General features: G+C 40.3%; 1 protein-coding gene across 2 annotated transcripts in view; it reads right to left on the bottom strand.

Annotated features, from left to right (window-relative positions):
• pigg (phosphatidylinositol glycan anchor biosynthesis class G (EMM blood group)) overlaps nucleotides 1-14,220 on the bottom strand; it is a 130,054-nt gene extending 115,834 nt beyond the window's left edge. The window contains exons 1-2 of one of the 2 annotated variants that reach the window (XM_072663680.1): nucleotides 13,656-14,220; nucleotides 12,359-12,567 (exon numbers count right to left, since the gene is read on the bottom strand). In XM_072663680.1, coding sequence (XP_072519781.1) covers nucleotides 12,359-12,567; nucleotides 13,656-13,809 — 363 coding nt within the window. In that variant the 5' untranslated portion in view covers nucleotides 13,810-14,220. Of the gene's footprint in view, nucleotides 1-4,027; nucleotides 4,167-12,358; nucleotides 12,568-13,655 lie in introns of those variants that run through there. The other variant, XM_072663681.1, reaches the window with a different exon arrangement.
• Nucleotides 14,221-15,115: the final 895 nt, after the last annotated feature.

The raw sequence follows: 15,115 nt of genomic DNA on the forward strand, positions 1-15,115 counted from the left end.
CTGGTACTGTGATGTAGTATACATTAGGGCTGGGCAATATGGCAATATTTTATCGCATTGTGATGAATTCTGTTACTGATCAACTGCAAAAAATGTGTCACTACAAACAGAGTAATTAGACTGCTTTAATTAGATGAAGAGCAGCAGATATTTCACGTGTATCGTGAAAATGTCTTAAAAATATTATGATATAGTATTTTTACCACATCGCCCAGCACTAGTATATGTTTTAGTACCACTTTTAGTCTCAGGTTTAATGCAGCTTCTTAAAACTGAAGGTCTGTATGTGGTTGTTACGTTCATAACCAGATAACTTGCACTTTGCCTGTAGTTTATACGGTTAAATAAGACTTACGTCAGTGTTGTGTTTCCTTGTCTGAGTGGCCTGCATTGTTTAGGCACTCTCAAGTCATGTTCACTGCCACAGATACATCTCTATCTTATGGATTTTCTAGCACAGTCCTTTATCTTGTTCCACCTTCAGTTCTAGGAAGGTATTTATAAATAATAGAGGTTTCAGACAGAGTACAAGTGTGTCCACCAAAAGATATCCTATACTCACATATACCTTTTGTAGGTATAGCACCAGCAAAAACAGAGCCTTATTCATAGGCCTTATTCGCTAAGGGCCTTATTCACCAATGTTTCTCAAAGAAAATCCACTTAAAACCCACTTATGCAGTATTCATGAAGATTCTGACACTTGCCAACTTTTTTCTTATTTGTTTAATTTACAAGGACAATAAGATCCATCAAGACAAGAGCAGAGCTGTGAATAATGCTGTGGTTTAAAAACATACCATGAATATGACGTTAGGACGTCTCTCAAGAACAAATTTCAGAAAATTCTTAGGAAATATATTGGTGAAAGAGCACCAGGGGCGTGGGGGGCAGGGGTGTACAGTTTTTATGTCGCTTGAAGAAAGTACAAAAGCCCAAAAATGAAGAAATACATCTGATATACCATGAAGTCTATTTGCATACCTCGAGTATCTCCCAGTTAATGAGTATGCGATGGTGTACTCAATGAGTCACATACAAAAACGAAGACAAGAAGAACATGCTGAAGCCTGGCACATTAACTGATTAAGCACAGAACAAGGAACAATGAAGGGAACTTATGGCTCCGACTCAATTTGTACCTCTCACACTCATACACACACCCACTCATACAAACACTGAACCCATAATTGCGGTACACAGTATAATCATGGCATTTATTCTGACTTTTATCACAAAAGCAGCGGCACTGCAGAGATTTTCCTTCAAATCTTGGACCAAAGACAATTAACATCACACAGAGTCGAGTCGAGTCTTAAACACTGAAGAAAAAGCCAGGGTCACCACCAATCTGTCACTCTCTCTCTCTTCTTTTTATCTTCTTATCTCTCGACCAATAAACACTCAGCTGATGCCATTCTTAGCTCCTAGTTTCTGTCAGTCTCTCACACTCTGTCGTCCTCTCATCATATAGAAATGTGCACACGTCTATATTTGGCAGCTTTCATGAAGATAACACATCTTTTAAACTCTTCATACTGCATTCTTAAAAATAAAGTGTTAAAGGGTTTTTAGAGAGATGAAGAGCCACAGAAGAACCATTTTTGGTCTGTAAAAGAGAAGTGAAAGTGAAGAGTCTTTAAATTAGTAAAGAACTTTTAAAGGATATTTCCACTGTCGCAGGGGAAGGAGTTATCACCACCAAAATAACAGAAGATTCAAGACTCCCTGACAATGCTGCGCTGTCCAAGGTGCTGAATGCCAAGGCAGGCCACACCAACAGCTACTTAGGCCTTAGGCCAATAAAACTCCCTAAGGCACAGTTTTTGTTGAAAAGTATCTAGCTTTTGAGTCCTTTTGGTTCTCTAGCGCCCCCTGGTGGACAGAACACACATCACTTTTACAAAAAATTGTTCTTCATGGATATTTAAAGGAATGTGGTCTACTGATGGTGTATGTTTATTTATTTATTTTTTTTTTCATTTAAACGTTCCTGGACTGGACCTCTTGTTTGCCCGCTCAAAGTTAGGTACAGCTGTGCGAAAAATAAATAAATATTGCTACATATTGTGCATTGCAAACATTTCTTAAAGCATTGTGACATAACATAGATCACCCACTCTAGTGAGTGTAGGTTATCATATCAGCCCAGATATTCTGTATTGGCCAATCCCTATTGATTACCTATACAGTATAATCAATACTGACATTGATAGTGACAGCTTTTCATCCACTCAAAGATACACTCTTCCCACGTCCTCCACGTGTATCTTCTGCTTATTGGTTTTCTCTCACTCACTGTCTTTTGCTCTTGCGCTCTCTCTCATTTTCTCTCTCCCCCACCTACAGTGTGTATTATGTCAGGCAAATGCATGATCATTAGTCACACTGTTTTAACAGATGTCCTAAAGCACAGGGTCTCCTTCCGTCGGCGCCTCCGAGTCTCTCTCTCTCTCTCTTTCACTTAGCAGCGTGCCTTGCTCGCTCAGCACTTAAGAAAAAGGCTCTCCTTCTTGCCGTAGGCCAGAAGCTTTCGCAAGTGCCGCATAATGGCACTGCTCTTGTCACATTTGCAGTGAAACACGAGCAATTAGGGCATCCTGGCCTGCCTCCGCCATAGTCCCTCCCGCATACTGTGTTGGCAAACCTGGCTTGTGTGGAAAAAAAAAAAAAGCTCGGATTTGCACGCTTGCTAACCACCGATCAGGACACCACATGGAGCCAACTAGGACGCCACTAGCTTATAGCCGAAAGGGGAAAAAATGCACTTGCTAGTACCATTCGAAAAACAAACAGCAAGCACATGTTTTTAGTACATATTTGTTTAGCCTCTAAAGAGCAAGCCAGATGAGCTCAAGGATATTTTAAATGAGACTTGCTGGTGCTAGTGGAAGATAAGGAACGTAGAGTAGCGCTGGCACAACTGCATGAAAATGATTACAATGTTTGAAACTCCACGTTGAACAAATATGTGAATTTAGAGCCTTGGGAAGTTCTGGCTGATGTAAATAACTCAAGTTGAAACTATATTAAGACTGTGCATTTTCTTCCTTTCCATCTCTCCCTCTCCCTCCCTCCCTCCCTGTCTTTCCTTCTCCTCCCTTCTCTTCCTTCCTTGCACTCTCTTGGGAGGCCTGTGTTTCTCTTGTGTCCGTGTTTCAAAGGATGAATCAATGCAAAAAGTGCTGAAATTTGCATTCTCTCAGATCAGGGTTCAGCGGGGCAATGCTGTAGAGTCAATGCTTTATCTTTTACAGCTCTTTTCTGTCTGAAACCCTTGTGCCAACATGCACAAGCTTTGATCAAAAGTTTGACAAGGAAGAAATGCGTTTAGTGGTCAGCAGGGTCGCTGGAGATCTTCACAAGGTTCACAAAGTTGTAGGACATGATGCTCTTCCGGGTTATATATATATACACTATATATATATATATCACTCAGAAATGCTGTTTGAATGAGGAAAGTAGAGTCTCTGCAATAGCAAGATGAACAGGCAACCCCACAATGCCTGAGCTTTAGAAGGGACTGACTGAGGGCAAATACACTAATATTAGAACCAATTATATGGAACTATTCACTGATGATGTGCAATCATGGTAAAAGTGTCCATCTAAATCTGGATATACCATAACCATGAAGGGCTAACCTGTGATGTTAAGATATACCATGCTGTTCCATCGCTGTTTAGTGACTATCAAAGCCCCTAATGACAACCTGGCTTTGTCCAACCAGGCCACACTTTTCCACTCCATAGTAACCCACCACTGCTTCCACAAAGGCATGGTCTTTCAGGATGATGGCCCATAATTGAAGCCTCCAGAGAATGAGAATGTTCTAACACCAGTGTGATTTGCCTGGTGGTTGCTTGGATGATTCTCTCCATTTTCTTTGACATTATCAGGGCATACTGTGGATAAACTGTAATCACAAAGGAATAGCGACGTTCAGGTGCGCTCTGCTGTTGCGTAGGTCTTCAGTGGGTATCAAGGTCCCCTAATGAGTGTGGAATTAAAACGATCGGAAAGAAACCTGGCTTCGTCCAAGCAGGCAACACTTTTTCCACTCCTCAGTTTTGATATCCACTGGATGTAATTTCTTGTTCATCACTGATAACATCCACACCTGGAATGGTTTTTGGCTTTCCGAAGCCTCTTAAAAGTGGAACATTCTGAAATGACAAGATAAAGTACCTGTGTTCAGATATTTTTTTTAGCAACGATTGTTGCTAGGACAATGCTTGTTATTCTGCTTTGATCTACAGGATCGAAGATCACAGGACTTTTCACAGCAAGCATGGGCAAATCTTTGAAATAGACAAGTGAAAATCCCAAGACGACATGCCTTGACATAGCACCACCATGCTACTTCTCAGTCACCAAGGTCACTCGTTCTGCTCATTGCACTACTCAAGTGAACACAATAGCTGTTGGTAGAAATCAGTGCAAAGAATCAAAATGAACACATTCAGAGCTACTGTCATCTTTCAGGTGTTGATTACCCAAATAAATGGTCAAAGTATGAAAATATCACATTAACATTTTAGACATAAATGATAGACTATAATAATAAAGAATGACTATACATTGATAAACCTAATATCTCCACACCAGACTTTAACATGCGTCATCGATAAGGAATTATCAGTGTTATTCCCCTGGTCTGCTCATCTGTAAATACTTTCATCAAGTTCTGTTCATTAAACCAGTTCAGAGCTCTACTGGAAATACTGGTTGAAATGCATGAATGCCATATTTCTGCACCAACACCAACTCAACGTAGGACTTCCATTATTCATTCCATATTATTCAGGAGGATTGGTGGCCCTTTCAAGCCTTAGTTCTTAGTTCCTCTCAATGTTTCTTCTTTATGCTTTCGGAGATTTCTTTCTCATCATCATTCTTGGTTTGTCCAGTTGGGTCCCTGGATTCTGACTATGTCTAACACAAAATGTTGTATACAAAATAAACTAGGAGAAATCCAATTAAGCTCAACATGCAGATTCCTTCCCTCTCTAATGAACACGGCACAGCTCTGACTCCTTTATTAGAAAAGACTCCACCAACAGGTCTACCATTGCGACTAAGCCTACAGCATCTTTCCCCTGTTCTACTGATTTGAGCACTTTAGGGTAGCATATTAACGCAGACTATGCACATTGTAACTGTGCAGGCCCGAGGCATTCTGTTTCAGAAGAGTTTGAACTCGACGGGGGGCTGAAATAGAGGCTCTGCGAGTATTCAACTCCAGCGCTTCTTTGTTACAAATCCTTCCGCCAGCCCTATTCATGCTCCAAATCCAAATTATTCAGCCGATGTTGGTTTTCTAGGCCATTTACAGAAAGCTAGACTGGCAGTTAAAAGAAAGTAAGAAGGAAAAACACTGCGGATAACAACAGGTCTTTTTGCGTGTCGGTTCTAATGATTGGAGACATGGAAAGGAGGTGCGGCCAAATAAATAAATAAATAAAAAATCACTTCAAAAGCATAAATCTCCCTTTGCTGCTAGCTCATTTCGTCAGAACAGTTTCAACACTCCCCACCCAAAATCTAAGCATATTCAAAGTACAAGTTAGGAGGATTAAGAATATCTGAGCATAAAGGAATCTTCCACACTTAGAAATAAGTTCACATGCTCTAAAAACCCAAGACAGACAAATATTTATTTCAGAAGATATCTGGCCATTAGCGCATAGCCAGAAACTGCACATCACTGAAATAAACCCACCCATCTAAACCGCAGCAGGATGTACTGGCATCATATAAATCTATAGTTTTCCTCCCTACTAGGCAAAAACACATCAGCTCGAGTTATAGCAGAGATTTCCGGCCTCAAATCTCCCCGCCCAACCTGTCTGCTTCTCCACATGGATAACTTGGAGCTAGGACACTGTAAAAGGATCACTGGCTATTCTTGTAAACTTTTATGAGGTATTGATTAGCTCATAAAAGATAAAAGAGGCCTAATGTGTCTCGAACAAGGGCCTGTAGAGGGGAACCTTTGAGGCTCATTTTTTTGGAGCACTAGCATATAAGCTTTAACAGCTCTTTGAGCCAGCATCAGCTGTAAGTTTCCATTAGACTGAATGTTCGCCAACATCATAGTAAAAGAAGGACATTAAGAAAGCACTCCAAGATCCTGGCAGACCTGCTTTCCAAATGAATATTCCATTTGTCTTCACGACATTTACCTTTTTTAATAAAAATATTACAGCCAAGATATGTGTGGTGTCTCAAGATTGTAAGTGCTGGATTCGATGTAAGGTTGTGTTTTTAAAGGTGGTTCATATATGCTGGTTCATGCCGGTCTGATTCTGGTTGAATAGCAAACCAGTGTTCAAAACACAATATACGCAGGTTAAACCCAGTCTGGTGCTGGTTGATGAGCATACCAGTGTTCAAAAGCACAGTATACACGCTGGTTCATGCCGGTCTGATTCTGGGTTACTAGCATACTAGTGTTCAACATACAATATATGCTGGTTAATGCTAGTTGACTAGCATACCAATGTTCAAAACACAACATATATGCTGTTTTCTTGCTGGTCTGGTGCTGGTTGATGAGCATACCAGTGTTCAACATACAATATATGCTGGTTAAAACTGGTCTGGTGCTGGTTGACTAGCATACCAGTGTTCAAAACACAACACATACACTGGTTAATGCTGGTCTGGTGCTGGTTGATGAGCATACCATTGTTCAACATACAATATACACTGGTAATGCTGGCCTGGTGCTGGTTGACTAGTATACCAGTGTTCAAAAACACAATATATGCTGGTTAATGCTGGCCTGGTGCTGGTTGACTAGTATACCAGTGTTCAAAAACACAATATATGCTGGTTAATGTTGGCCTGGTGCTGGTTGACTAGTATACCAGTGTTGAAAAACACAATATATGCTGGTTAATGCTGGTCTGGTGCTGGATGACTAGCATACCAGTGTTCAACAAACAATATATGCTGGTTAATACTGGTTTGCTTGATTTTGACGGTTTAGCTGGTTTACAAGCTTGACCACATCTCCTAAAGAAGCTCAGTTGCCAAATGCTGTATTTTTAGCTGACTGAAAGAAGAGGAAAATTGACTTTGCGGTAAACTACAGCTTTCAAAATATCAAATATCCGCACTTGCTGAGTGAGCCATGTATCAACAGTCGGTCTGGAGCAGGGGGAGGTCAGATCATCTAAAGTGCTGCAGACCTCCATGCACTTTGCCCATCTTCTGTTTACTCCCTACATCATCATAAGGACCATTAGTAACCCGATCATGTTACTGCAGAGCAAAAGGACAGGGATCAGACCCTGTTATGCATAAGCCTGATACACAGAACGGCAGGCAGACTGGAGTCTGTGCGGAGCACGCAACACAGCTAAATTACCTTTCAGTTAATTACTGTCCCTTTTCCACTTGATATCATCATTTCTGAACATGACCTAAGTGGAGTGGGGAGCTCTTCTCAGAACAAGCATGAATAAACAGAGTGGAATAGATGTCAAACAAAAAGCAAAAGCACGGGACAGTTGTTAGCGAGAAAGAAGATGAAACGGACACCTGCTAGTGTGAGAAGAAGCTCACACATCTCAGGAGTTTCAAGACTCCCTATAGATCTCTGTGTGTTTTTTTCCCATCCCCTCTTCGCGCTGTCTTTTTTTTCCCCCAGAAGTGGAGAGGCACAGGTAGTGACCCAGAAAATAAGGTACAACAGAAAAAAAAGGAGCTGCATGAAAGACCAGCTCTCAACCAGACACACCGTTCTTTCAGATTTAGATTAAATTCCATCTCTGACAAAAGAAATAATCCAAACAGTATAAAATATCGACAAAGCCTGTGTGTGTGACCACAGTGAGGCCCAAGACAAGGCTACTCTGAGGCAAGGAAAGTAGATGGCCATGAAGATACATGGCGTATAATGAAAAGTCCCCGCTAAGACAGCTCCTGAAATCAAATTTTGTATTGAAAAACCTTGTATTAGTCTGTTCATATTAAGCATGCTTCATATCTTGTATCATTTATAAGGTTTTTCCAAAATCATCTATCAAATTGGAATGGCAGTTCTAAAGCTTCTTCTGATTTGATTGGCTATGTGAACTTGCCACCAGCATGGTCAAACTACTAATGGTACTAACCCATTACAATGTTGCAATGCACTGAGCAAAACTGCTCGGATAACTCGCACTCACAGTGCAGAAGGAAATCAATCGCCTGGTGATTTCTGACTCACGCGGACTCTAATCTATGGAACTTCCATTTATACGCAAGTTTAAAGGACAATGGCTTTAATATCCTGCCGTTAGGTATGTTTAATAGTCCAAAACCAGTATGAATATGCAATTACTACAAATAATCCGTCATTTAAAGCTACCAACAATATTGCAGAATGTCTATAAAGCAGCTGCTATTGAGGTTAAAAAAGAATACCATCAATCATCCACCATCTAGCTGATATTTACACCACTGTAGCACTTTGCAGTAACATTTCCATGTCTGCAAAAGTTTTAGGCAGTGATGAAAACTGATTAAAGCTTTTTAATCTCAGCATGAAATGTGTTTTTACCTGTAAACACTACATATAACTTTTAATACAAACAACTACAACAAATCAAGAATACAAATGAATTATTCATGTAAATAAGCATACATGCATCAAAGAGTACGGAGAACTCCTTACTTCGCATGTTGCATGTTACTGATTGATATTGCTGGTTTGAAAGAACACTGTTGAAACACAGGAACACAGGTTCGCTGACTTCCCTATGATCGTCAAGCGCTGTATGAATTTGTTCAGTCCCACCAGCAACTCACCTGATTCGGATTCTCATCCTAATCTAAAGTGGCATGTGTCAAGGGAAACTGGGCAATTATAATAATCTGAGCCACTCTGACAAAGGCCTAATTGTGCTGGCTAGATGACTGGATCAGAGCATCTCCAAAACATCAGGCAGGTCTTGTATGCAGTGGTATGCAATAGTTAGTATCTAGCAAAAGTGTCACAGAAAAGGCAAACAAGGTCATGAGCGCCTAAGGCTCACTGATGCGATCCATAGATGCCCCACCTCACAACTTACAGGGCTTAAAGCATCTGCTGCTTACGACTCGGTGCCAGATACTTCCACTTTGACAAGGGATTAATTATGATGGCTAGACGACTGGGTCAGAGCATCTTCAAAACATCAGGCAGGTCTTATGGGTTGTCCCCGGTATGCAGTAGTAAGTATCTATCAAAGAAAGGGCAAACATAGGCGCCTAGGGCTCATTGACGCGATCCATAGATTCCCCACCTCACAACTTACAGGGTTTACATCTACCGCTGCTAACGTCTTGATGCCAGAAACCACAGGCCATCTTCAGAGGTCTTGTGGAGGCCATGCCGCGAATGGTCAGATCTCTTGTGGCAGCACAAGGGGGACCTACTCAATATCAGGCAGAATGCTGTTTATTCGTACATATTTTAATGTAATAAGCAAATACACACCAACAGGCTTGAAAAGCAGGGTTATTTCACTTGCTTTAGTTAAACACAGCTAAATGATGACTAATGAAAGGTTACTAATGAAAGTTTAGTAGCTCAATCTTTTTAATGAGCGTTTCACAACTGTACAACTTTGTAACAACTAACTTTATATTGATTTGTATTAAATTAAATAGATTTTCTAGTTTAAAATAAGTTTAGAAATCCTTTAAAGTTAAACAATGTAAATGTAAATATAACATATTAAAGGTGCCTTTACTTCTGCACATGCTTTTTTTACAATGAAGCTAGTAAACAGTGATTAAGCTTTCGAATGTGCAGAGATGTGTTTCTGAAAAAGATCTTTACACTTACTTTGACTTACATCAAACAATTCATCAAAAACAATGTAATCTGACAGGGGAGTGCCTAAGCTTTTCCATAAGGCTGTATGGGTACCTATATTTTCCTACGTCATCTTGAAAGTAAAGACAAAGATATGCATGCTCCTGAACTGTACATGAACTGTATTCATGAAAGAACAGTGACAGACAGCGATTGTTGGGTATAAATCAACATCTTTAAACCAGGTTCTTATTCAGTCACAGTGATCCCTCAGAGCATTTCAGCTTGAGGTCAGTTCAATCCCTTTTCCCTCCCACTACGTTTAAGCTCTAGTCTTTCTATAGTCCAGGCTCTGCCAGGCACAGTATCATAACGGACTTGGTATCCAGAAGACAGTGATTTGGGTTAGTTGGCCGTGTCATGCCAGTTAAAAGCAGAAAGAGCTGCAGTGAGCAGGGGGAAATCAATCTTAGGGTAAAAGAGCTCTACTGTCATCTGCTGGACACTCAGAGAAAAGCTGGAACTATGTTGTGTGTATACGTGGATCAATAAGGCTGCTATGAATCAAGGGGGTTATGCCTTCTAAGACCTTTCAATTTAATAACACGTACTAAGCATTTCATTTTACCTATGCATATTTACACCGATATGAGGGCAATATATGGGACAGTGACCACAGAGTAAGCTACTTCCTTTGTTATGAGCTTTAAATACATTCTAAGCCTGAATGTTTGTGGACACCCCTTCTCATGAATGCATTCAGCTGTTGTAATTTGCACCCATCGCTGACATAGATGTGCAAATATACACAAACAGCTTGTCTAGTCCCTGTACAGAAGTACTGTCAATAGAATAGGACTCTCTGGAGCAGATGTACATGAGCCTACTGGCATTATGCCCAATGGCAAGCATGAGTTAGAGGGGTATAAAGCCCCCCAGGGTTGAGCTGTGGAGCAGTGGAAATGTGTTCACTGGAATGATGCTACTTTCCTTCAATACTTTAGGCATAAGTTGGGGAGTTGTGGCGATTGATAGGGTGAGTTGGGGTGGTGGTTGTCCAACATCCTGACCTCACTAATGCTCTTGTTGCTAAATGCAATCAAGTCCTCAGAGCAGTGCTTTAAAATCGAGAAGAAACAGTTATTCTAACAAAATACAGGATACACTCTGTCTGAATGGCCTTGATTTTGAAAAGAAACAATGATTGAGCAGGTGTCCCAATACTTTTGCCCATATAGTGTATTTGCAGTTAATTGAGCACTACTATAAACTGCATAAAATTCACCACTGTTAGCTTAATGATAGTACTCTAGCACAAATCAGCATTATCTTGGTGGACTAACATGTAAATAAAAGTTAATGGCCAAAGAGTCATGGGTAATGTGCAAGGTAGTCTTGCATTCAAATATTAAAAAGCCACACATTTAGAAACACCAGGTTTTATCAGGCAAGCTCTGACACTTCAACACAAGTCACTTTTGTTGCCAGTAAAACTGTCAAATGTTTTTAAAAACCTTATGATGATGATATGTCAGTAAGCTCTGCCTGGAGAAAGCTGCTCGTCTGAAGTCTTAAATTAATCCCTGGATCGCAAAATCACACTGAAAATGCTTCCAATATATGCTCTGATTTTACTCACACGCACTAAAACCTACCATACCATCGGACACCACATTGAAGGACACCATGTAAACAATCCTGGATCTTCCAAGCCTGTTCACATATACATTACTCATCATTGCATCAACATCTGAGGGAACTGTGGGTTACGGGACAGTGCATAAAAGAGATGTAATGCAACATACAGTACTGCAAACATTAAATGTCTATGTTAGTGACTAATTTTGATCTCAGCAGGCTTCAGCAGTGGGCAAACCGGACCATATGCTGTCCTCACTAGAATAGCCAAGCTAACAGACCTCAGTAATATTCAGAAACAGGCTTTGGATTTTAATCTTTAAAGAGGGAGTCCACATCCAAAGTCAAGAATATGTAATTTAAAGCTCTGTTATGGGTTTCAAATGTCTGAAGTTAATCTGGAGGGCTGTTATGAAATGCTAAATTTAACCACCCTCAGCTTAATGCTAATCTAACAATCAAATCTCTACCACTGCGTTAGCAGAAATCAACATTACATCAGTGGGCTATCAATACAAGGTGCCATGATGGTCATGTATGGGCTGTCTACACTGTGCTCTGCACATTGGTAAAAGAAATGTGTGTGTGTGAAGAACCTTTTAAAAAGTTTAAAGAAGTGAATGTAAAGGTACTTAACCAATTTAAAAGGTTCCTCACACTAATGCATCTCTATTGCATTTATGGTTCGTAATGTCAACAAAAACTGTTCTTGTATGGAAGCAAAAATGGTTATCCTAAGGCATCGCTCAAAGAACCCTTTGTAGCGCCACTGCACAAAGCCACACCTCCTCTATTGACACAGCCAATGAGAGCAGTGCTTGTTAATATACAAAATCAACACTCCACAAAATGAGGAATAAAGGACAGGGTGAAACACATCGGACAAAAAAGAGCACTGCCTATTAACATCCTATTAATGTTCAGACTCACCTTAATTCTCGGCATAGTGACAGTGGGAGGTCTGGCTTTGGCTACGAAGCTGTGAGAGGATCCTCTCTCCACTACGTGTCTGGTGTAGGGCATAAATCTCTTCCCATTTGGCCCAAAAACAAAGTCCTCTCTTAAAGCATCAATCAGCACGATCACTACTCTCTTGAACAGAGGTGAAGGGACTTTGGTTGAGTTTGCAGGATTGCTTCCTGCAAAGAAACATCAAAATGCTGGTTAACAAAGAAAAAGGGACGCCAGACATAAGGGTGCATTTGTTGTCTGTAACATCTGTCATGGCCACATTATCCAGGCCTAACCTGTTTATGTGGAACAGTAATATGGACTGTCAATGTAAAACACAACTGAAGGGTCTAGATAGTGAACTTTCTCACATAGTCAGTGACTGAAGTGTAGATTGAAGTGTAGATGTACTGTTCACTACATCCTTTCCTATATCCATAAAGACCTTATATGGAAATTAAGATGAAAAATCAGCCACCTATTCAGAGTTTTTCAGTCTGCTCTTTCCTATGAATGAGACACAATAGACTAGTCAACAATTTTGTTGTAATTTAACCCATCTGTGTAGTGAACACATACATACACACTAGTGATCAAGCACACACAGTGACAGTGAGCACTTGTGCCCGGAGTAGCGGACAGCCATCGCTGCGGGGCCTAGGGAGCAGAGAGGGTGACCAGCTTTGCTCACAGGCTCAACAACAGCAGCTTGCCTAGCCCGGGAATCGAACCCACAACCCTGCCATCCTGAATGGCTCCAGAAAAAGGGCAATTACATATCAGTCTGAAAGGTCTGCAGTTCATTTAACAATTAACCCCATAATCCTTCAATAACAATTTGTTCCCATAATTTAATAAATCATTTCCTCAGTTTAGACTGAAAAAAAAACACTATTTATTAAGTCAAAGGAACTTTTTTTTTTTAAATTTAGGGAAAGTTTTTTATTTTTTACAAGGGGACAATTGTATTATATATATATATATATATATACACAAACACTAATATATATATATATATATATATATATATATATATATATATATATATATATTTATTTATTTATTTTTGCTCCACAGAAAACTCTCATGTGCTCGAATTATGACTGATTCGATACATAAACATGTAATATTTTCTGCAGAGTAAAACCATGTGAACTACAGGGCTACAGTAGTAGGGGTCTCTTCGTGTATCCAGATGAGGAATACTTCCTTGACTGTGACTTTAGCAAAGACAGCTGTTTTCCAGACGATCTGAATAAATGGAAACGGTGCTCACCTGCATGTGGTTCTGCAGGCAGATCGGACAGAGTGCTCTTAGACGATAAAGAAGACTTGATTGGAACAGGGAAAAATCCTCTCAGGAAAAGGGCAATACCGAGCAACTCAACGAGGAGACAAAACGAAGCGAACACTGAGGAGCTGAGTCTCATGGTGACAGCCCAGCTCAGACTACTTACTGCTAGCCTAGCTAGGTTAGCTAACTTTAATGAAGTTAGAGTCCGGTTGAGTTAGCAAGCTGCTGTAGATGCTGTGTTTATTCAAATGCAACAAAAACACCAAGTTGAACCAAGTGATATCTGCTCGTTTAAATGTCTGTCAACTCGTCATCCCTCATGAAGAGCCGAGCCACACTGACAGATCACAAAGTGGGTCAAAACATCCAGCCGCGTTGACTTAATCCAGCACCGGGGAGTTAAAGCGCGCGATTTCCCAGCACTTTGATCTTATATCACTAAACATGTAATCTCCGAGTATATCCCCGATCAGTGAGCAGAAATAGCACTCTTATAGAGTGGGGGAAATGAATGAAGTGTCAAATATCGAACGGCTTGTGTTTTCAAAGCCAGTTTCCGTGTTGTGATTAAAGCCACGTACGGCAAGCGAGCTGTTCAAATCGCCTGAGAGTTATTGAGCTGAGACACGAGCGCCCCTTACCGGGCTTTTTACGCAAATACCACCGCTGTCCTTTAATTTATTCCAGGTCTTAAACCAAACTGACCTCGGGGATTATGATCGAGTTCATATCCTTGCTGTTTTTCTGCTGTAAATGACTGTTATGTTCTAAAGAAGTGGCCATCGTCTCTTAGTGGAGCAGACTCTGGCTCAGCAGATTGTGAAAAGGGCCACTTATTTTCATTATTTTGGAAAATCTGTTAAGACAATTAAAAATAGCTCGTTTTTCTGTGCCATCGCTGCAAAGAAACATACGGTGTCCCTAACGTTTCAACGGTAGAAATAATTTTATTTAGATACTTTACACGTCCCCTCTATGTAATATATCGTTTCTTGGATTTCAATATAATAAATCGTTCCCTCAATTCAAAGGAATACTAATGTCATATTTCTTTGTATGCAAAATATAGCTGATATCAACATATTTACTTGATGTATATAAAATGTAGTTTTTATTTTTATGCCACATTGCAGTACCGAACAAAGTTAATTTCAAACGTCTTGCTTTGGGCAACCTTATTTAGATTAGAAAAATTATATTCACTAAAATGTTGTCTGCTAAAAAGCTGCACAGTGCAGTAAAGCCAAAAGCCATGGCGATTAAGCCGATGACTGTACGAGTCGTTAAATTATCGGCTGATTATTATTAATTATTAATTATCATTATTTAAACCTTTGCAGTGGGTCGTTGAGCCACAAGGGCGAGTTATAGAGAACATGTAAACAAGCCCAGTCATTCCAGCGCGGATCGGTCGCCACACGAGGGTGCTGGAGGAAGCAGAC

This window comes from Salminus brasiliensis, chromosome 19 (genome assembly GCF_030463535.1).
Source record: "Salminus brasiliensis chromosome 19, fSalBra1.hap2, whole genome shotgun sequence".
Lineage (NCBI taxonomy): Eukaryota > Metazoa > Chordata > Actinopteri > Characiformes > Bryconidae > Salminus > Salminus brasiliensis.